This window comes from Eumetopias jubatus, unplaced genomic scaffold (genome assembly GCF_037043125.1).
Source record: "Eumetopias jubatus isolate StellerSeaLion01/CBP00866 unplaced genomic scaffold, mEumJub1_p1.0 scaffold_10, whole genome shotgun sequence".
Lineage (NCBI taxonomy): Eukaryota > Metazoa > Chordata > Mammalia > Carnivora > Otariidae > Eumetopias > Eumetopias jubatus.
In genome coordinates this window covers 113,648,836-113,671,710 of record NW_028274816.1, presented here as the reverse complement: position 1 = coordinate 113,671,710, position 22,875 = coordinate 113,648,836, and the positions used below count along the sequence as shown (strand labels likewise).

Below are 22,875 nucleotides of genomic sequence, written 5' to 3'. Positions count from 1 at the left end.
CTCTCACTCTGCCTCCGAGCAGCCCGGTATCCTCCGTCGGCCTCAGCTTCCTCAGCACCGTGCCCACCGTGCGAGTGTGGCCGGGCCCGCAGGAGAGAACAGCGCCCTGGAGGCATTTAGTGCAGGGCTAGGCGCACAGTAGGTGCTTGTTGAGACATTAGTTGTCATTTGTGTTCATGTTCCCGTTACCGCGCTTGGCCAAGGTCCGGCTCTGAATTTTGGGCAGAATCTCAAAATTTTTTTGAATTTATCTTAATTTTTAAATTTTATTTTCATCTGTTAGAAACAACTCGCGCCATAGTTCATACTCCAGCTGCCATGTTTAGATGTTCCTTAATTACATCTTTATTTTATGTTATGTTTTAAGGATTTTATTTATTTCAGAGAGAGAGCGAGCGCGCGTGCCGGCCCGTCTGCTGCTGTGCTGAGTCTGCCAAAGCCTGGTTGAGCCGTAAGGGAAGGTATGGGTGGGTTGGGGACCTTGCTGCTCCCGTGGGTCTGCAGATTAGCAGCCTCTGCCTCCCGGGAGCTGATTAGGAAAACAGGGTCCCAGCCCCACCAGACCTGCTGGGTCGGAGGCTGGATTGGCAGAATCCCACGTGACGCATGCACAGGAAGTTCTGGGACGTGCCGAGTTAGGGGAGGACACAGTTGGGACGTTGGCTCTGTTCCCTGCTCATCAGACTCATGCAAGTTACCCTTGCTTGACTAAACCTGGTCTCCGTGAGGTTTTTCTTGGGGGGCTGACCTGGCAAACCTGAGATTCTCTTTCATTGTAGAGGGGAAAAGGGAGTGACACAGCTGCTCCAACAAAGAGCTGGCTCAGGGCTCTCAGAAGGATAAGGGTTTTATTTTTTTATTATTTAAAATTTTTTTAGAAAGTATTTATTTGAGAGAGAGAGCAGGGGGAGGAGCAGAAGGAGAGAGAAAAGCGGACCCCCGCTGAGCACAGAGCTTGATGCGGGGCTCGATCTCACCACCCTGAGAGCATTTGACCCTGAGTCAAAGCCAGGAGTCAGATGCTTAACCAACTGAGCCACCAGGTGCCTCTAAAGGTTTTATTTTAATCAGGACGGACTTTCATTTGATTGCTGTAAGTAGTGCTTCCAGACACTTTTCGTATCAGAGCACACGTAGAAAACATTTGCAGGCACCTTGGGATAAGCAAATAATGCTCTTAGTGGCCAGAGGCAACCGACCACCCAGCTTCTTGCTGCACCAGAGCCGTAGGGATCAAAGTCTTGGAACACAGGTAAAGGGAGCCATTTGAGCACACCAGTGTTGCAGGACACAGCAGCTAGTTCAGGGTAGGAGCAGGGAATGGATCCTACATGCCCTGAGCAGTCCTGAGCAGCCCCAGCACCATGTTGGACTGGTCACCATCCTAGCCCCGGAGGAGCACCGCCCCCGACTGAGACCCACAGATGGGGATGAGATGCTCAGCACAAGGAAGCTTGGGAGAATGGAAATGGTAACAACAGCTACATGTCAGCTATCTTTCTAAGCAGTATACATGTATTAACTCCTTTACCTAACAAGCTGATGAGTTCGGTACTCGTTCCATTTCCCTTTTACAGATGAGGAAACTGAGGCACAGAGGTGCAGTCCTTGCCCATGGTCTCATGGCTAGCAAACAAAGGAGGTCTAAATCCAGGTTGTCTGCTCCAGAGTCTGTCCTCTTGCTGTACCACCTGCCCACCAGTAGAAGATCCCAGGGAAGAAAGAGATGGAGTGGGGTGCCGGGGGGGCTCAGTCGTTAAGCATCTGCCTTCAGCTCAGGTCATGGTCCCAGAGTCCTGGGATCGAGCCCCACATCCGGCTCCCTGCTCAGCGGGAAGCCTGTTTCTCACTCTCCCACTCCCCCTGCTTGTGTTCCCTCTCTCGCTGTGTCTCTCTCTGTCAAATAAATAAATAAAATCTTAAAAAAAAAAAAAAAGAAAGAGAGAGACAGATTACGAAGTGAAAAGGACACCCAGATCTGGCAGCATCCCATCAGCGGCTGAGGCTTCATCCGGAACCCGGGCTGCTGGGTCCCCATCATCCGGTTAGGAACAAACAAGAGGAAACAGATATCAAATTCCACATTAGGAATTGAGCAAAAGGTTTGGAGCTGAATCCCTGAAGAATATGTTCTTGCAAACACTGTTAAAGGGAAAAAGTGAAGCACAAATGAGTTCAAGAATGTGCTTTCGGCCCCCTGACAGATAATTAGAATCAGCTGCTCTGTCTGTGCATCATGAATAAGGGGCTTGGTTTTTTTTTTTTAACTTCTTTATAATAATGACCAATGCAATACTTTAAAAGTTTTGTTTTCCTTCAATATAAATTCAAATGTATGTTGTTTCATGTCTGATCACATTAAGATTTTTTTTTTAAGATTTATTTATTTATTTGACAGCGAGAGCAGGAACACAAGCCGGGGGAGAGGGAGAGGGAAAGGCAGGCTTCCCGCGGAGCAGGGAGCCCAATGCGGGGCTGGATCCCAGGACCCTGGGATCATGACCTGAGCCGAAGACAGACACTTAACGACTGAGCCACCCAGGCGCCCCCACATTAAGATTTTTAACAACAGTATATAGAATATCCTCCCCACCCCACCCCCACCCCTGTCCCATTTTTATAAAACAAGTGCTGTCTTGGCATGCCTGGGTGGCTCAGTCCATTAAGCATCTGCCTTTGGTTCAGGTCATGAACCCAGGGTCCTGGAATTGAACCCCACATTGGGCTCCCTGCTCAGTGGGGAGTCTGCTTCTCTCTCCCCCTCTGCTTGCTGCTCCCCCTGCTTGTGCTCTCTCTCTGTCAAATAAATAAATAAAATCTAAAACAACAACAACAACAAGTGCTGTCTTACAAAAACCCTTGGAATTTCAAACGCTTATTCCATTAATGCTGCCAGTTTGCCAACCTTCTTTGGACCTCCTTTTGGGACAATCTTGAGAACACTTGTCAAATAATCACAGCAATAACAGTAATAAAAATATAGCTAATAGATAATTTGAATTCTCACCTTTTAAGCATAGACTTAATTTCTGGAAACAGCCAAGTTTGGTGACTCCTAATCCATTTTTTAAAATAGACTTTATTTCTGGAGCAGTTTTCATAGCAAAATGGAGCAGAAAGTACAGAGTTCCTATACATCCCTTAACGGTCCCCCATTATCAACATCGCATACCACAGGGGCACATTTGTTACAACTGATGAACCTACACTAACACATCATTATCACCCAAAGTCCAAAATTTCCATTAGGGTTCACTCTTGGTATTACACACTCTATGGGTTTTGCTAAATATGTAATAACATGTATCCACCATTATAGTGTTAAACAGAATAATTTCAATGCCCTAAGAATCTTCTCTGTGTGCCTATTCATTCATTCCTATCCCTTAACCCCTGGCAACCACTGATCTTTTTACCGTCTCCATATTTTTGCCTTATCCAGAATATCATATAGTTGGAATCATACATGTAGCCTTTTCAGATTGGCTTCTTTCACTTAATAATATGAAGTTTCTTCCATGTCTGTTTGTGGCTTGATGGCTCATTTATTTTTAGCACTGAATAATATTTCATTGTCCAGAAGTTCCACAGTTTATGTGCCCATTCAGCTACTAAAGGACATCTTGGTTGTTTCCAAGATTTGGCAATTATAAATAAAACTGCTATAAATATCTATGTGCAGAGGTAAGTTTTCGACTGCTTTGGGTAAATACCAAAGGGAATCATTGCTGGATCGTACAATAAGAATATATTTAGTTTTGTAAGACTCTGCCAAACCGTCTTCCAACGTGGTTGTACCATGTGCATTCCTTCTGACAATAAGCGAGAGTTCCTGTTGCTCCACATCCTCACCAGCATTTGGTGTTCTCAGTGTTCCAGATTTTGGCCATTCGAATTGGTATATAGTGGTATCTCTTTGTTGTTTTAATTTGTAATTCCCCGAGGACATATAAAGTAGAGCATCTGTTCATAAACTTATTTGCCATCTATTATCTTCATTGGCAAGGTATCCGTTCAGATCTTTTGCCCATTTTCCATTTGAGTCGTTTCTTTTTCTTGTTAAGTTTTAAGAGTTCTTTGTATATTTTGAATAAGTCTTTTGTCAATGATGTATTTTGCAAATATTTTGTCCCACCCTGTGGCTTGTCTTCTTATTCCCTTGACCTGAATCCATTTTTAAGATTGGAGACAGAGTTGGGAGCAGTTGGTTGAATGTCTGCCTCTTGATTTTGGCTCGGGTCATGATCTCAGGGTCGTGGGATCAAGCCCCGTGTCAGGCTCTGCACTCAGCATGGAGTCTGCTTGGGATGCTCCTCTCTCCCTCCGCCCCTCCCTCCCCCAACTCGCACTCTCTCTCTCTTTCTCAAAAAAAAAAGATTGGCAACAGAAAAAAATGAAGAAATGAAGAAAAAAAAACAAGAAATAGGAGACAGGGAGGTGCTAGATTATCCAAATAATGGACTAAGCCCAAGTTTAGGGCACCAGGAAAAGGAGCATCAAAAACATGAGAACTAAAATATTTTGAAAGAATTTGATGTCAGATAACATCCACCTTTGGCTATAACAGAGTCATTAGTATAAGAACTGCCCTCCAATCAAAGAACTACAAAACTGAACAAAATATGTTATGCAATATTTTTCAAGCATTGGGCAAAAAGTAGCATAGGACTTTGATCCTGCAGAGAAGGGAAACGTGAAGTAAGCCTCACAATTACCCCAGACTTCTACCGTGGTACAGGAGGTTGATCACAGGTGGAAAGTTGTCTTGCTGAGCTGAGGGGGCAGAGATTGGGTGAGTGGGATACTGAAAAATTAAAAATTAGGCAGGTTACTGAAGAAAAGGAAGTCGTGTGTGTGGGTGGGTGCGGAGGAGGGTTCCAGAGGACCCTTCATCCAAGAAAAACAAACAAATTAAAAAATCAATAGAACAGATTCCAAAATAACCCAAATGTTGGAACAGACAAGGATGTTCAAGTAGCTTATTATGAATATTTTTAAGGACTGAAAGGAAAATAATGGTCAAAATGAGTGGATAGATGGGAAATCTCAGCAAAGCAACTGAAACCATAAAAAAAGAACCCAAGTGGAAATTCAAGAATGGAAAAGCAAAATATCTGAAATTAAAATTTAACTGTGGGATATTAACAGCAAGTTGGAGACTTCAGAGGAAAGACTGAATAAACCTGAAATCAGATCAGTAGGAATTATCTTATTTGAAGAATAGAAAGAAAAAAGATGAACAAAGCCTCAGCAACATATGGGATAATACAGAGGCGCCTGGGTGGCTCAGTCGTTAAGCGTCTGCCTTCGGCTCGGGTCATGATCCCAGGGTCCTGGGATCAAGGCCCACATTGGGTTCCTTGTTCAGCAGGAAGCCTGCTTCTCCCTCTCCCAACTCCCCCTGCTTGAGTTCCCTCTCTCGCTCTTGCTGTGTCTCTCTCTGTCAAATAAATAAATAAATAAAATCTTAAAAAAAAAAAACCTATGAGATAATATCAAGTAAGCTGACATATATTTAACTGGAGAGACATAATGGGGCCAAAAACATTGAAGAAATAAAGTCCAAAAAACTGCCCCCAAATGGAGAAAACCTTCAAGTTACAAATCCAAGAATCCTAGCAAACTCCAAGCAGGATTAAAAAAAAAAAAAAAAAAAAAGACACCAAGGGATATTCTAGTTAAAATGCTGAAAATTACAAAGAGATAATCTCAAAACTCACCAGAGGAGGTAACATACCTGCAGAGAAACACCAGTACAAATGACAGTGGACATCTCATCAGAAAAATGGAATCCGGAAGACAATAGAATGACATTTAAAAAAAAAAAGATTGATTTATTTTTGAGAGAGAGAGTGCAAGCCAGGGGAGAGGCAGAGGGAGAGAGAGAATCCTCCAGCAGACTCCCCCCTGAGTCTGGAGCCCAGTGTGGGGCCCGATGGATCCCAGGACCCTGAGATCATGACCTGAGCCGAGATCAATAGTCAGCTGCTTAAGCGACTGAACCACCCAGGCACCCCCAGAATGACATCTTTTTTCTTTTATAAATTTTTTTCTCAGATAAAAAGCAGATTTATAAACCCACACAATCCTCTCCAGATTCACTGAATAATATTTCAGCAGGAAAAAGTGGTTTTTGGGAAGTTGACCGAACAGACGCCCACTTGTTCTGCAGACTTCTGCTCATGAGAGCAACTTCCTTCTTTTCCATTTTTTCCCCCATGCTCAGTGTGGATTTCAGGAAAAGTAGTTCACAGTCTATATGTGAGGGCAGGGTGTTCCATAAATACCTCAAGACAGACCGAGCGCTACTGGGTGGCTGCAGTCAGCACACGGAGCTCAGGAGCCTAGGGGGCCGGGGCCCAGGGCCCTTTCCTTCAGGGACATGATCCTTGGGAGGGAATGACATCTTTATAAAGAGTTGAAAGGAAAGAAAGTCAACTTAGAATTAAATATCCTGCGAAATTATCCATTAGGAATTAAGATGAAATAAAGGCATTTTCAGATAAACAAAAGCTGCAAGAATTCTTTGCCAGATGGCCTGCACTACGGGATACACTGAAGTAAACTGCTATCCGTAAGAAGGAAGGACAGGTACTGAGAATGGCAAATACGGGGGGAATATAGCCTCTTTTTACATGTAACCATATTTCTTCTTCTTTAATTTTTTAATATTTTTTGGAAGTTAACTGACTGTTTAAAGTAAATGTAATTGTGGGGCGCCTGGGTGGCTCAGATGGTTAAGCGTCTGCCTTCGGCTCAGGTCATGATCCCAGGGTCCTGGGATCGAGCCCCGCATCGGGCTCCTGGCTCAGCGGGGAGCCTGCTTCTCCCTCTGCCTCTCTCCCTGCTCATGCTTTTTCTCTCTCTGTATCTCTGTGTCTCAAATGAATACATAAAATCTTTAAAAAAAAAATAAAAATAAAGTAAATGTAATTGTAATAATAGAATACTGTTAAAAGAGAAACTGAGACACATTACATTTTTGAAGAGTTTATTTGAACATTGATTTGTATCAGGCAGGGCCCTACCTGAAGAGATTAGGTGTGCTCTACTGGCAGGAGCTGGGAGAAGGCTCTGTGATTTAATTATAGCTTAAGCAGTTGCCTTATTTGGGAATGCCTAGCTCACTGTTCTTAAGTTTTGCTTTCTTAACCTCAAAGCACTTATAGGAATGGACTCTGGCTTAGGTTTTGGCTTGCAAATGTTGGCTGTTAAAACATCAGAGCCATCCCAGTCTAATGACTTCCTTGTTTAATGACTTTTACAATAGTTGTGGGGTTTATTATGTAAGTATATATGACATATATGGCAACAATAGCAAAAGGACAACAATAGCCAAAGGGGTGGTAAATGAAATTTTAATGTAATAAGATTCTCATATTTTACATGAATTATTAATGCAATATTAATTCTAAATAGACTGTGATAAGCTAAAGATACATATTGTAACCCGTAGAAAACTACTAGAAACATAATAAAAAGTATAGGTGAAAGGTCACTAAGAAGAAACAAAAATGGACTGTATAGTGTATATATATCTAAGATTTTATTTGTTTATTTGAGAGAGAGAGCAGAAGCGGGGAGGGAAGGGCAGAGGGAGAGGGAGAAGCAGACTCCCCACTGAGCAAGGAGCCTCATGGGGGGCTCGATCCCAGGACCCCGAGATCATGACCTGAGCGGAAGGCAGATGCTTAACTGATTGAACCACCCAGACACCCCTGAAATGTATAGTATATTAGATTAATGCGAAGAAAGACTGGAAAAGAGGAACAAAACCCAAAGAGATAACTAAAAAACAAGTAGCAATTTGGCAACTTAAAAATCAATATGTACATTAATGACAAATGGACTAAATAACTAAAAGGCTGGGATTATCAGGGTGGACGAAAAAGCAAAACCCGACTATATTCAGTCTACAAGAGACACATTTTAAACATAAAGACACAGAGAAGTTGAAAGAAACAAGACAGAAAGATATACCATGCAAAGAGTAAAGTAATAAAGCTGGTGTGACTCCTGCTATCAGACAGAATAGATCGTAAGAGAAAGATTACGTTGAGAGATAAAGGGGGGGGGCTTTTCTTTTTCTTTTTTAAATATTTTATTTTTAAGTAATCTCTACACCTAACATGGGGCTTGGACCCACACCCCCAAGATCAAGCGTCGCATGCTTCACTGACTGAGCCAGCCTCCTTAAGTTTGATTAATTTGCTAGAGCAGCTCACAGAACTCAGGGAAATTACTTGCTTACGTCTACTGGTTTATAAAAGGATACGATAAAGAATAAGAATCAATAGCCAGATGAAGAGATACATAGGGCATGATCCCAAACAAAGGAGCTTCTGTCCCCTTGGAGCTTGGGGTCTGGCTCAGTGATACGTGAAAGTGTTCTGGTTCCCCGAGCATGGAGGCTCTCTGGAAAGGACCAAAATGCTGTTCTCTTGGATTTTTATGGGGGCTTCATTACACAGTCATGAGTGACTAGGTCATTGGCCATTGGCTGATTCAACCTCCAGGCTTCTCTCCCCTCTGGAGGTGGGGACAGGGAGGACTAAAATTTCGAACCCTCTAATCATTTGGTCCTCTTGGCAACCATCCCCCATCTTGGGTGGGATCCAAAAGTCCCCTTCATTAATAACAAGCCACCCATTTCCCCCATATGACTCTGAGGTGTTTTCAGGAACTGTGGGTAAAGGCCAAATATACCTGAGGAATATATTTTGGTCATTCGAATGGCCAAACAGATATTTCTTATAAATCATTGTATTGTGAGGGACCTCTGAAAATTCTGCTTCCATAGAAGAAAACGAACAAAAATTGTCAGGATCAACTTTTTCAGAACTCTGGAAATCAGTGAAGAGCTTGCAACAATTCAGGGAATGCTTATTTAAGAAAAGTGGCTTACTCCCGGTGAGGACAGCAAGCTTTGGGTGTTTTAACTTGCTCTACTCCCATTACCCCCACCCCCAGCTCCATGGTAGTTTTATTTTATTTTATTTTATTTTAAATTTTTTATTGTTACATTAATCACCATACATTCCACCATTAGTTTTTGATGTAGTGTTCCATGATTCATTGTTTGTGCATAACACCCAGTGCTCCACGCAGAACGTGCCCTCTTTAATACCCATCACCAGGCTAACCCATGCCCCCACCCTCCATGGTAGTTTTCAAAAAACCAACGGGCTGCAGGGGCGCCTGGGTGACTCAGTCGTTAAGCGTCTGCCTTTGGCTCGGGTCATGGTCCCAGGGTCCTGGGATTGAGTCCAGGATCGGGCTCCTTGCTCAGCGGGAAACCTGCTTCTCCCTCTCCCACTCCCTCTGCTTGTGTTCCCTCTCTCGCTGTGTCTCTCTCTGTCAAATAAATAAATAAAATCTTAAAAAAAAAAAAGCCAACGGGCTGCAAACAAGTCTGAGCCCTTGGAAAATACTGGAAAACTTATTGGTTCTAGGGATTTAAGGAAATCTCCGTCCAGTCATTAGGTGATCACTAAGCCAACTGAACAGAGACTCAGTATATAGATTTTATGGAATTAATTCAGTCACTAAACAAAAACAGCAACAAACATCTATAACAACAAATCCTGGGCAGGGGGGATTCCAGTGTCCACAGTGCCACACTGCATTATTTTAAATGTCCAGTTTTGAAAAAAAAAATCACAATATAAAGAAAAAGAATGGCCCGTATAAGAAAAGAAAGATCAATAGATATTGTCTCTGAGGAAGTGCAGATGTTGGACTTACTAGACAAAAACTTTAAATCAGCTATTTTAAATATATTCAAAGAACATTAGGAAAACATATCTAAAGAAATACAGAAAAGTATGAAAATGATGTCTCTTTCAATAGAGATATAGTAAGGAGATAGAAAAAAATTTATTTTTTATTTTTTTAAAGATTTATTTGTTTATTTGAGAGAGAGAGAGCGGTGGGGAGGGGCAGAGGGAGAGGGAGAGATGGTCTTAAGCACACTCTGCACTGACTTGGAGCCCGATGTGGGGCTCATTCTCATGACCCTGAGATCACGACCTGAGCCAAAACCATGAATTGGATACTTAACCCAGCTGTAACAGGTGATTCCCCCCACGTTTTTTTTTTTTTTTTTAAAGAACCAAATGGAAATTCTGGAGTTGAAAAGTAAAAGAAATGAAATGACAAATTCACCGGAGGAGTTCAATAGCAGATTTGAGCAGGCAAAAGAAAGAATTTGTGAATCTGGATATACAGATCAAGTGAGGTGATCCAGTCTGCAAAACAGAAAGGGGGAAAAAAAAATCAAGGAAAATGAACAGAGCCTCAGAGACCTGTGGGACACCACCAAGCATAACAACATACACAGAATGGGAGTTTCTGGAGGAGAGGGGAGAGAGGGAGGGCAGAAAGAATATTTGAAGAAATAACAAAGGAATAAAAATAGTGCACTAGAAAACATTTAGCACAAAGGAAGGCAGTAATGGAGAAACAGAAGAACAAAAAAGATATAAGACATAAAAATAAATAGCAAATGGCAGATATTAATCCTACCTTATCATTAATTTAATGTAAATGATTTAAATACTCCAGTGAAAAGTCAGAGGTTGGCAGGATGCATTAAAAAAAACAGCATCTGACTATATGCTGTCTACAAAAGCCATACTTTAGATTCAGACCCAAACAGGTTGAAAGTACAAAGACAGAAGAAGAGATACCATGCAAACAGGAACCCACAATAAGAACACATTCGGGAAATAAAACAAGTTTCAGGGGCGCCTGGGTGGTTCAGTCGGTTAAGCGTCTGCCTTCGGCTCAGGTCATGATCCCAGCGTCCTGGGATGGAGCCCTACATCGGGCTCCCTGCTCAGGCAGGAGCCTGCTTCTCCCTCTCCCTCTGCCTGCCTGCCTACTTGTGATCTCTCTCGCTTTCTGTGTCAAATAAATAAATAAAATCTTCAAAAAACAAAAACAAGTTTCATTAAATTCTAAAAGAGTGAAACAAGTCAAAGCCTATTCTCTAACCACAATGGGACGAATTTAGCATAGTCCTGATGTAGGCAGGCCTGGTCTGAGGACCCACAGGGGGGCCACACAGGACCAGTCAGGAGGGCCCTTGGCTTCAGGCAGGATAGGAATCAAATGTGAGCCAGGAGGAAGTGAACACAGGGTTTGCTGAGTAGTGATAGGGTCTAGCAGATGGAATGTCTGGGAGACTCGGAAAAGTGAGTCTCCCCATCCCTCGGGGCTAGGAAAGGGGTCCATGGTTTGTGTTCCTCCAGGAATCCAGGGTAGGGATCAATCACAGGGAGTGTCAGCCGAACAACAGGTGTTCTTCCATAAATCACGGAACGTAGGGGTGTCGATGCCAGTGTGGGGGGAGGTTTGTTGGAAGCTAATGTCCTGGAACATGTTTGGGATCCCCTTCTTCTTAGATGTTATCAGGTGTTCTGGGGCCAGGACAAGACTCAGAGAGCAATTCACTTCCTTGCTTCCCCCTTGGAGTGGGAAAGGAGCTTCTTTGGGTTTACCTAGATGCAAGGTGAACTATAGAGCGTGAGTAAATGGGGCCTTTCTTGAGCTTCCCTGTCTCAGTAGGTCTTAGTAAATATCTACTGCATGGAATTTGATAAACATAAACTATGTTCCCCTGAGTCCTCTTCATTCACTAGCCCGTCTAGACTCTCAGAAAATTCTAGATATTCTGGCTGAGTCACCAGGCCACATCACCCAGAAGAGCTAAGTCATAGGGTGTTTCATAGTTTAATTCCTGGAAACAGCTCCATCCCTCCCCTTGGGAGGCAACATCTTCTGGTAGGAAATGTTTGGCTTCTAGAATGGGATAGGCTGCATGCTGGTATCTGTTGTTGTAAGCAAGTTATTTCATTTCCCTAAGCCTTGGTTTTCTCATCTGTAGCATGAGATAATGATACCTACCTTAGAGATTTAGTGTGAGGATTAAATGAGATACTATGCACAAATCTGATTTCCTAACCCCTCCTTGCCTTCTGCCTTCCTCCTCCCCAAGCAAACAATAACAACAAGGCACTACAAAAGAGAACAAATGGGGTTAAGGGTCTTGGAGGAATAGAAATAGGAAAACCAGGAATTAGAATTTTAAGCAAAGCAATCCTGAGTTAGAATCTCAGTTCTGTTTGGTATGAAATATGTGACCCTATTCTCTGGGCCCCACCTTGGGTGGAGAAATTACCTAAAAAAAAAAAAATGGTGAGGGGAGTGTGCCTGGCTGGCTCAGTCCTTGAGCAGCAGACTGTTGGTCCTGAGTTTGAGCTCCATCTTGGGCGGGGAGATTACTTAAAAAAACAAAATATGTGATCCTCATCTGTAAAATGGACGTAATAAGTTCTGTCTATCCTTGTTTGTAAGGATAATAAGAGATAAGGTATGTGACTTGTCTTGCACATAGTAGGTGCCCCATAAACGGTAGCTTTTACTTTTAGCGGTTTCAGATATTTATTTTTCATATTATTTTTATTTTTGCTGCTCATCCCGTCCAATGCAAACTCCAGCTAACTCTTCCCAAAACCCTACCTCTCTTTTCTGTCCCCCATCCCCTCTCTTGAATACTTCTCCCCCTCCTGTACACCCACTTTTCCGGCACCCAGGCCAGGGGCACAGAGCTGAACGAACGAAAGGAAATCTAAATAAACGATTTTGAGAAAAACATTTGTTTCAAAATTATTGTGTGCGTGTGAGTGAGAGAAAAACCTTTGTTAAAACTGGGATATCTGCAAACCCCAGGAAAGTAGAACTGGTAATCCAAAAACAAAACAAAACCGCATGTTCTATTGGTTGGTATGGAAAGAAACGGCCAGCTTTTTGAGTGTGGGCCCAGGGGCTCTGGCCTTCAAGGACCATACCCCGATGTGCCAGAGCCCAGCCGGGGGAGGGCGGGGGGAGGAAGGAAGGGTCTAAAAAGGGGGCGGGGAGGGGCAGCCGGTCTTAAAGGCCAGCGCGGATCGACAGCCGCGCGGGTCTAGGTGAGTTCTCCGCAGCAAGGCACTACCTGCGGGCGCGCCGGGGCAGAGGCGCCATCCGGTCCGGGGTTCTCCACCTGCCGCGCAGGTTTCCTCCTCCGCCGTGGGGTGGGGTGGGGTGGGGTGGGGTGGGGGGGGGTGGGGGGGAGCGGGGAGCAGAAACCGCTGCGGCTCGTGGGCACCGACTGAGACCCCGAGCCCGGCGCCAGCGCCCACCCGGCGGGGCCGAGCCGCTCCGCGCGCGCCACGACCCCCGGCGCCCCGCGACCCCCAGGCGGCCCGGCCGGGCCCGCCCCGCCCCCACGTAACTTCCTGAAGGGCCGCGGGGCCCGCCCCTCCCGCTGCTCAGTTTCGTTTCCTCGCGGGCCTCCGGCAGTCGTTTCCCGGCCGCGGCCGCCGTTCCATCGCGTACCTTCCCGTCCCGCAGGAGCGCCATGGCGGAGCTGGTCCCCCTGGCCGAGGAGCTGTCGTGCTCCATCTGCCTGGAGCCCTTCAAGGTGCCGGTCACCACCCCGTGCGGCCACAACTTCTGCGGCCCGTGCCTGGACGAGACGTGGGCCGTTCAGGATCCGCCGTATCTGTGCCCGCAGTGCCGCGCCGTCTACCACGCGCGGCCGCAGCTGCGCAAGAACACGGTGCTGTGCGCGGTGGTGGAGCAGTTCCTGCAGGCCGAGCAGGCCCGGGCGGCGTCCCCGCCCCCCGACGGCTGGAAGCCGCCCGCCCGCGCCGCCGCGCCCAGCCGGGCGGTCCCGGTGGCCTGCGACCACTGCCTGAAGGAGCCCGCCGTCAAGACGTGCCTGGTGTGCATGGCCTCCTTCTGCCAGGAGCACCTGCAGCCGCACCTCGACAGCCCCGCCTTCCGGGACCACCAGTTGCAGTCCCCCGTCCGGGACCTGATGCGCCGCAAGTGCCCCCAGCACAACCGGCTGCGGGACTTCTTCTGCCCCCAGCATGACGAGTGCATCTGCCACATCTGCCTGGTGGAGCACAAGTCCTGCTCGCCTGCGTCCCTGAGCCAGGCCAGTGCCGACCTGGAGGTAGGCGGTGGCGGGCGAGGGCACGGGCACCGGGAGGCAGCCTGGGCTGGGGGGTGCGGGAGGGAGCCGCTGTGGGCATCGTGGCCCACCGTGGATCACCTGGGGTAGGAGGGTGGGCCTTGCTGGGCCTGAGAACCAGGGCAGGGGCGTCCCCGATGTCCGAATAGAAAGGGGCAAGGAGAACACCTAGCCCTTCTCTCTCATCCGTGGTCCACCCTCTTCCGCCACTGAAGACAGGTGAAGTTGCCTGCCTTAAGCCTCGTACTTGTCTGATGGTGTTTAGTCGAGGGTTTCCAGCGTCAGGAGCCCTGGAGGCTACCTCTGTTCCCTCATTAAATCTTGGCAGCATCCAAGAGGTGGATATAATTAGGTCCATTTTACAGTTGAGGAAATGGAGGTCAGAGAAGTTAATTTAGCCTGAGCTAACCCAGTAGGTGGCAAAACAGGCACTGGGACCCCGGCTGGTTTGACTCTACAGTTTGCTGCTTTTCCCCATGACCAGCCTGATATCCGAGTTCATGGAGCATGGGACATTCCAGGAGGCTTGAGGTCATGTGAACAAAAATTTTTGGTGAGCCAGAGAGTTCTAGTGACCAGGGAGGATTGTTATGAGCGGAAGGGTAGGCAGAGTGCCAGATATCTCTGGATACTGCTGGAAGGCAGAACCAAACTCTTGCGCCATAGTGACCTCCACCCTGGCTGTGCAACTTCGAGCACAGCATTTGGCCCCGGGGCCTGAGTCTTCATCAGTAAACCGAGGAGGTGGGACCAGGTGGCTCCCTAAGGGGCCTTCCAGGCCTATGATGATGTTAGCAGTTTGGGGGAAATCATAACTTCCCTCGCGGACTCAAGGCAGAGGCTGAGAAGGTGTAACGGGACCACCTTTTTTATATCAGCCTGAGCTCCAGAGCATGGCCTGATTGCCTTTAATTCTCGAGGCCCTGTCGTGGAGAACAAGGACTGTTCTGTTGTCGGAGGAGATAGGAGGCCTGGCCGAGGTTTGCGGCGCCACCAGGACCCGGGTGCAGTCCGTGCTCCTGAGCAGCCATAGCCCTTCCCGGGCCCCGTCTGCTTCTCCATCTGAGCTGGGTCCCTCAGGACTTCTTCCCTGAGTCTCAGAAGCCAGACCTCAAGGCAGTGTCTGAGAGTTGACCCCTGAGGCACAGCCATGTCAGGCGTGGCCACCTGCGTCTCCACCTGCCCCCCTAAAGAACCCGCCAAGCCTTTCGAGTCAGGAAATGGCCCCGTGTCAGCTGTGGTTTAGGCCAAGTCACTGCAATTCTCCAAGCCTCAGCTTCCTCATCTGTAAAATGGGATTCATAGCATTCCCTCCTGATCTGCAAGGGTGGTCAGGAGGCTCCGGGGCGATGAGCTTGGATGAGGTGGGAAGTGCTTCATTAGGCAGATCCCTGCGGCAGATGGCTGGTTGGCTCTGACCTCGGGCTGGATGTTGAGACCTAGGTTTGAATGCTCTGACTCTGCTTCCTTGCTGGGTGAGTGCTAAGCACTGCAGGTGTAATTTCTGAGCGGCTGGGGGTAGGAGAGAGCTTGCTGGGGCGGAGGTGTCAGGCTGCCCATATCTTCTTTGCCTCGGGGTGCTGGGGCCTGTCCCTGAGGACTGGGGCGGCTGGCTCCTGTCAAAAGGCTCTTCTAGAAGTTCTTATCCATGGAGGCAGAAGGCAAGTAGGGGCCGGAGGGTTCTTCTCAGCCTGGCCTGGAGCTGGAGTCTGCACCCAGCGTACTTGTTTGTTGTACATGCTGGGCTTTGTAATCCTTGTAACAGGCCTGACCTTGCTACCTCCCTGGTCCCCACCATTGTCCTGGCTTGCCAAGTCCTTCGATCAGCCGCCCTTTCTAGCCCTGCTGCTGCTCCCTACTGGGACAGAGCCAGCCGTATCTGGGCAGTGCCCCGGCCTTGGGCGGCTGGCTTGTCTTGGCCAGTGGTGCGGGGTGGACTCGGGACTCCGGTGCCTCCCACGTCCTCATGGAGGACTCAAGTCCCCAATCTGTGAACAGATCCTCAGAACTTCAAAAAGTTCTCTACCCTCAGTGAGGGGATTGTTGCCCCTCTTGAAGTCCCTGGGCCACTTTCCTTTGTCTGGAGCCACATAGGCCCCTCTCTCTGCCATCAGGGGGCTGTCATGTATACATTTCATTAATGGTGGATAAAACTTTCCAAAACACAGAGTTTTGGGGTGCACTGCTGAGCGCAGCTGTTGGAGGTGGAACCCAGTGCCCGGGTGTTCTGGGTTCTCTTCCAGCTCCGAGGCCTGTGAGTCCGGACCTGCCCTGGCCTGGCCTTCTGCCTTTGGCGCACAGTTTATCTTGGCCACTTTTAAGAGGCCAGGTCGAAGGGCACTGTCACAGAGGTTGAATATGAAACATCACCAGTAACTTGGGGTTTCAGGGTCAAGCTAGTGTGACCTTGATCTCTGCTTCCGTTCCCTTATATGTGACTGTCACTGGGTTGTTCAAATTCAGATTCAAGGTCAAGTTTAGACCTGAATATCTCTAGTGGAGTGGGAGAGGCAGGGAAGTGGAGGGGGCAGGCTGGAGGGTGTTGAGCCAGCTCGTTAGGGGAAGTAAATGTTTTTTTCCTAGACGTTTCCTGTGTACTCAATGCTTTAATTATAACACCGGGACCTTGTAACACCAGTTAACAGTGATGTGACTGTTCTTCGATGTCCTTATTTATAAAGGACAGGTAACTCCCACCTTATAGTGTTGTTCTTCGCTTTAAATAAGTTAACACCTGTGAAGCGTGGCTTGCAGTTCATATATAAGAAACACTAGCTGCTATTATTCTGGTGCTGAGGTTTTTTTTTCTCTACCCATTTCTATGCCCCAGCATTTCACCTGAGCAGGGAGGGAGGACACTCCCATTATTGATTCTGAAAATGTATAGAAATGCTAAGAGGCCTCGGATGGTATTATCTTCCTTCGTGCGTAATTGGCCTTGGTTCCTGGAGGTGGCTAGGGACTTATCAATTCTGAGTCACTTTAATTCAGTTTCAGGGATTGAGCTGATGGGGGGCTGGGCTACCGCCTGTTCATCCTTATTTTTAGCGTGTAGCCTGTGGAGGTCCCCACCCATGGGGCCAAACAAAGGAGCCTTGGACTCTTGTACCCCTGCTTCCCCGAGGTTGACAGTGACACTTCCAGCTGTCTTCCGGAATTGGCAGATGGTTCTGGGAGGGGAACCCCAGAGGCCAGGCTTATCTTTCTGGATTGCCTTCTCCCAGATCTTGGCTGTCATCCTTCCCTGCTTCGTTAGCTCTCCATTGTCGTGAAGCAGATTTTTCTTCCCAGCAGTTTGCTTTCGCGGTTGTTTGCAGGGGGAGGGCTGACTCGAATGACCTCATCTGCCAATCACTGAAGCAACCCCTCCAGCTCGTTCTCGGCCACCTTGCTGGCCTCCTTGACTCTATTTCATCGTCTGCAAAATGGGGGCTAATGAAGAAGCTCCTAATCATACAAGCTGACCTTTGGTTTGTCCTTACTAAAATCCAGGCACTGTGCTGAGTTCTCACGTTGTTTCAGTTAATTCTGCTACTGGCCCTGGGAGGTGAAAACATCTGTATCTCTTTCTTGGCCGAGGACACAGGTAACAGATGCTCAGACAGCTGGGAACGGGCTGGTGCCCTAGTCGGTGTGTCTCCAAATCCTGTGCTCGTAACTTCTTTCTTGTACTGTTGCTCTAGAAGTTTGAAGGGAGGCAATAAATAGGCGAATGCTTCAAAAAGCTACAGGCAGGCAAGACTCAGGGTGGCAGAAGCACCTGTGGGGTAGATTCCAGGGGCAGTCCCTGGTGTTGGGGGCTGGACTGAGGTGATATCTCATGCTGGTTGTTTTCTCTGCAGACCAAGCTGAAGCATAAGCTGACTGTCATCTACAGCCAGATCAACGGTGCCTCGAGGGCGCTTGAGGACGTGCGATCCAGGCAGCAGGATGTGCGGGTGAGTGACAGGGCTCTCCACTGCCATCCTCGGCCCCGGGCTCCGGTTGGCTTCACGCACCGTGTCAGGAATAGACATCCACCTTGCAAGACATCCAGAAAGCTATGTCCCCAGGAAAGATCCTTCGTAGACGTAAACTGAAGACTATCCATAAGCCCTGACCTTGGTGTGGGGAGGACAGGGGCAATCATTAAAAATTAGGGCTATAAAGTAGTAATAGAGGGGCGGCTGGCTGGCTTAGTTGGTAGAGCATGTGACTCTTGATCTTGGGGTTGTGAGTTCGAGCCCCACATTGGGCGTAGAGCTTACTTAAGAAAAAAAAAGTACTGATATAAAAAGTGGTTATGATTTAAATGGGAAAAAAAAAACAGGAAGCAAAAGTGTATACCCACTAGAGTTCATCTATTTATAAAAAGCGAGTGCGTTAGTTTTCTAGGGCGATCGTAACCAGTTACCACCAACTCAGCTTACTAAGGACACAAGTGTGTTCGCTCACAGTTCTGGAGGCCAGAAGTTCAGAATTAAAGACAGGGCCATACTTCCTGGTTCTAGGGAAGAATCCTTCCTTGCCTCTTCCAGCTTCCGGTGGCTCAGGAGTTCCTAGGCTTGTGGCTAGTGTCACTCCAACCCTGGCCTCCGTCTTCACAGCCTCTCTGTCTTTTCTTCTGTCCTTAATAAGGACATTTGTCATTGGATTAGGGCCCACGTGGGTAATCCAGGTTAACTTCATCTCAAGATTCCTACCTTAATTACATCTGCAAAGACTTTTTTTTTAAGATTTTTTTTTTTAAAGATTTTATTTATTTGAGAGAGAGAGAGAATGAGAGATAGAAAGCACGAGAGGGAAGAGGGTCAGAGGGAGAAGCAGACTCCCTGCTGAGCAGGGAGCCCGATGCGGGACTCGATCCCGGGACTCCAGGATCATGACCTGAGCCGAAGGCAGTCGCTTAACTGACTGAGGCACCCAGGTGCCCTTTTTTTAAGATTTTTATTTATTTATTTGACAGAGAGAGACACAGCGAGAGAGGGAACACAAGCAGGGGGAGTGGGAGAGGGAGAAGCAGGCTTCCCACGGGGCAGGGAGCCCGATGTGGGGCTCGATCCCAAGGACCCTGGGATCATGACCTGAGCTGAAGGCAGACGCTTAATGACTGAGCCACCCAGGCGCCCCATCTGCAAAGACTTTTGCTAAGTAACGCAACCTTCGCAGGTTCTGGAATCTGGATGTATCTTTGGGCGGGGGGAAGGCATCATTCAACCCATTACAGGAAGTGTAGGAAAAAAGACTGGGAGTATAGTAACAGGATAGTAGTACAAGCATTGGAATGGTAGAATTAGAGATTTTTGGGGGGTCTAGTTTTTATAAGTTTTATAAGGTTTTTGATATTATAAATAAAAGAATATATATATATTTTAAGTTTATTTATTTAGGTAATCTCTGTACCCCACGTGGGCCTCGAACTCATGACCCCAAGATCAAGAGTTGCATGCTCTTCTGACTGAGCCAGCTGGGCGCCCCTAAAGGAATATATTGAAAGAAGATTTGAGTTTTAAATATCCTGCTCCAGAGCTGCAGCGTCTGGGTTTATTGTGGTGCCTGTGGTGTAATTAGATGAGTTCTGAGTTAGAATACCAGCTCTGTTACATAATAGCCTCTGATACTTGCCTCCTGTGGGCAGATCCCTGAGCCTTGGTTTTCCCAGCTGCACAATGGAGTCACAACTTTTTCCTGACAGTGGCTGTGCGGCTTAGATGAGGGCATGTACGGGAAAGTACATGTACTGGTTGGAGGGGGCGGGCTAAACTGCTAATAGAGATTACCCCCCACCTCCCCACCCCCTGCCCTGCCAAATTCAGAGGCTTAAATAGAATAGAAGTTTCTTTTGCTCCCTTTGGCAGTTCAGTGCCAGATGTGAGCCACCGAGACTAGTGGGGTGTCTCTGCTCCACGTGATCATTCAGGATTCAGAGACTTACCACCTGACTACTGCAGGGGGTTTCTCACCTCTGGTTGAAGCTGGGTCGCCATGACGTCTTTGTTCTAGCCTGCAGAAGAGGGGACAGGGGAGATGAGTGTTCTGCTCATGCTGCCCCAGGAGCAGCTTAGTCCCGTGGCCAAGTCTACCTGCAGGGGAGGCTGGGGATGTAGCCGTGGTGGGGCAGCCATGTGCCCTGGGAAACTCAAGGGGTGTTCTCTTACCGAGAGGAAGCCATTCTCTTTGTTCCTAAGCTTTATATAAAGAGCACCACTCCCTATGTCTTCTTCTGCACATTGTTTTTTCCCCTTGTGGAAATTTGTGCGTTGCCCCAGTTCATTAATTTTCATTACTATTTAATTTTCTATCCTATGAATAATTTGCAAATTTGTATCTTATTGATAGACATTTGGTTGTTCCCGGGGGTTCTGCTAATTCAAACAGTGCTGCTTAGGAGCATTCTTGTGTCTATCTCTGGGGCAGGTGTCTGAGTGTTTTTCTAGAGGATGTTCCCTGGGTTGGGTAGGAGCACCTTGAGATTCACTAGACTTTGCCAAATTACCATCCAAAGCAGTTGTGCCCATTTTTCCCGCCGCGGAGTACAGAGTCTGGTGCTCCACATCTCACCGACACTTGGTACCACAGCCTTAACTTTCTTGCCTGTCTGACGGATGCCCCTGTGTCTTGGCCCCGTTAGGAGGCTACAAATCGGAAGATGGAGCAGCTTAGACAGGAATACATGGAAATCAAGGTGCTCATTGATGCCGCAGAGGCCACCTCCACTCGAAAGATAAAGGAAGAGGAGAAGAGGGTCAATGCCAAGTTCGACAACATTTACCAGATCCTTCTCAAGAAGAAGAGTGAGATCCAGGCTCTGAAGGAGGAAATTGAACTTGCCCTGACCAAGGGGGATGAGTTTGAGTTTCTGGAGGTAGGTCTCGACGAAGACATGGTTGAATGTGCTGTCTGCCCGTGTGCTATTGACGACACGTGCAGTGAGGCCACCAGGAGACAGGGCTGTACGAGGTCCCCGGGAGCTGCCCTGAGACACTCACTGTTGTCCGTTTCCTGTGCCCTGGGACAACTGGCCACAAACCTAATGGTTTGGAAGAGCATTTATTTGCTATCTCACACTTTCCGTGGCTCAGGGGTCGGGGCATGGCTTAGGGGCTTGCCGGCTGAGGATTGGCTGGGCTGCATTCCTTTCGGAGCTGCGGGTTGTCTTCCGAGCTCATGTGGTTGGTGACGGACTTCAGTTCCCGTGGTGCAGGCCCTAGGGCCCCCTTTCTCGCTGGCTGTCAGCTGAGGTCTGCTCTCGGTTCCCAGAAGCTGCTGCAGTTCCTTGGCATGTGGCCCTCTCTTGGCTTGCCAGGTACTTCTTCAAAGCCAGTGGAGAATTTCTCCCTCCAGGAAAGCCTGATCCCTTTTTTTTTTTCCTGCTTAGATTACTTAGATTATTGGTTTCTCTCTCTCCTTTTTTAAAAATTTTAATTAAGTAGGCACCATGCCCAACATGGGGCTTGAACTCATGACCCTGATAGCAAGAGTCACATGCTCTACCAACTGAGCCAGCCAGGCACCCCTCTTTTTTTTTTTTTTTAACATTTTAATTCCAGTATCTAGTTAACATACATTGTTATATTAGTTTCCCCATGTACACCAGATTCAACAATTCTGTACCTTACTCAGTGTTCATCATGGTAAGTGTGGTCTTAATCCCCATCACCTAGTTCCCCCACCCCACCACGCCCCTCCCCTGTGGTAACCACCAGTTTGTTCTCTAGAGTCTGCTTGGCTCTCTTTCTCTCTTTTTCCCCTTTGCTCATTTGTTTTGTTTGTTAAATTGCCACAAATGAGTGAAATCATGTGGTATTTGTGTTTCTCTGACTGACTTATTTCACTTAGCATTATACTCTCCAGATCCATCTATGTTGCAAATGGCAAGATTTCATTCTTTCTTACAAGCCTGGTTCCTTTTAATGGCTCCTATCTGGTTAAGTCAGGCCCACCAGGATACTCACCTTCCTGATGAACTCAAAACCAACAGATTTGGGATCTTCATTACATCTGCAATATACCTTCAGTTTTTCCATATAAGGCAACTGAATCACAGGAGTGCTATCCTAGCATATTCACTGTCCTGCCCATACTCAGGGGGAGGAGATTATACAGGGTGCGTACCCCTGGGCCAGGTGGGCATCTTGGGGGCCATCTTAGAATGTTGCCTGCTGCAAATGCCTCCACCCCCTTCCCTCCATCCCTCCTCCCCATGGACCCTGGAAGTGTCTTTCTGAAGGCCCTGGGTGACCAGGCCCTGTCTTTGCCAGCACCCTCCTCTCTTGCCACCCACACCCTGCCCGTGCCCCATGGTGTAACCACAGCAGAGCACTCACCATTCCCCAGACACCCTGGGCGTTGGATGGGAACACCGTGGCTGACCTGCTCTGCCTAGTAAATCTTGTCCTTTCTCCGGGCTCACTCCAGCTTCCCCCCATCTTCCTCGGATCCCGTTTTTCTGCCATTACAGGTCACACCGCCTCTGCTGTGGCACTCAGCGGCGCGGTGTTACATGTGCTTGTTGTGTGTGTGTTCAGGCTGCCCGCTCCCTTATTACCGCCCCCTTCTCCTGGCATGCAGCCGGCATTCCCGTGAGCCCCATCGATGGGGCGACGACACCTCAGAGGACCAGATTCCTTGTGTAGGTCCTGGGGAGAGTACAGGAGTCACTGGGAACCTTTTATCTCAAAGTGTGGGACCCTCTGTCAGCTTCTTCCTTTTCACTGGATGTGCCCTGGCTGAACCCTTTGCCCCTTGAGGCATCCCTGTCCGGTTTTAGAACGTGTGTTCAGAGCTGGTCCTGGAGGGCCGGAGATGGTCCTGGGTCTCCTGTGCTTGGCCAGTCACAGGGGGAGGAGTGGAAGAGCATTATCCACGGGGGT

General features: G+C 47.7%; 1 protein-coding gene across 12 annotated transcripts in view; it reads left to right on the top strand.

The window, feature by feature from the left end:
- The first annotated feature begins 13,325 nt into the window (after positions 1-13,325).
- The window catches only part of TRIM25 (tripartite motif containing 25), a 54,847-nt gene continuing 45,297 nt past the window's right edge, over positions 13,326-22,875 (top strand). For all 12 annotated transcript variants that reach the window (XR_003607505.2, XR_003607506.2, XR_003607508.2 and 9 more), the window contains exons 1-3: positions 13,326-14,005; positions 17,866-17,961; positions 20,634-20,867. Coding sequence is in view for 8 of the 12 variants with exons in the window: in XM_028092981.2 (XP_027948782.1) it covers positions 13,403-14,005; positions 17,866-17,961; positions 20,634-20,867 (933 nt within the window). In the remaining 4 variants the exon portion in view is untranslated. The remainder of the gene's footprint in view (positions 14,006-17,865; positions 17,962-20,633; positions 20,868-22,875) is intronic.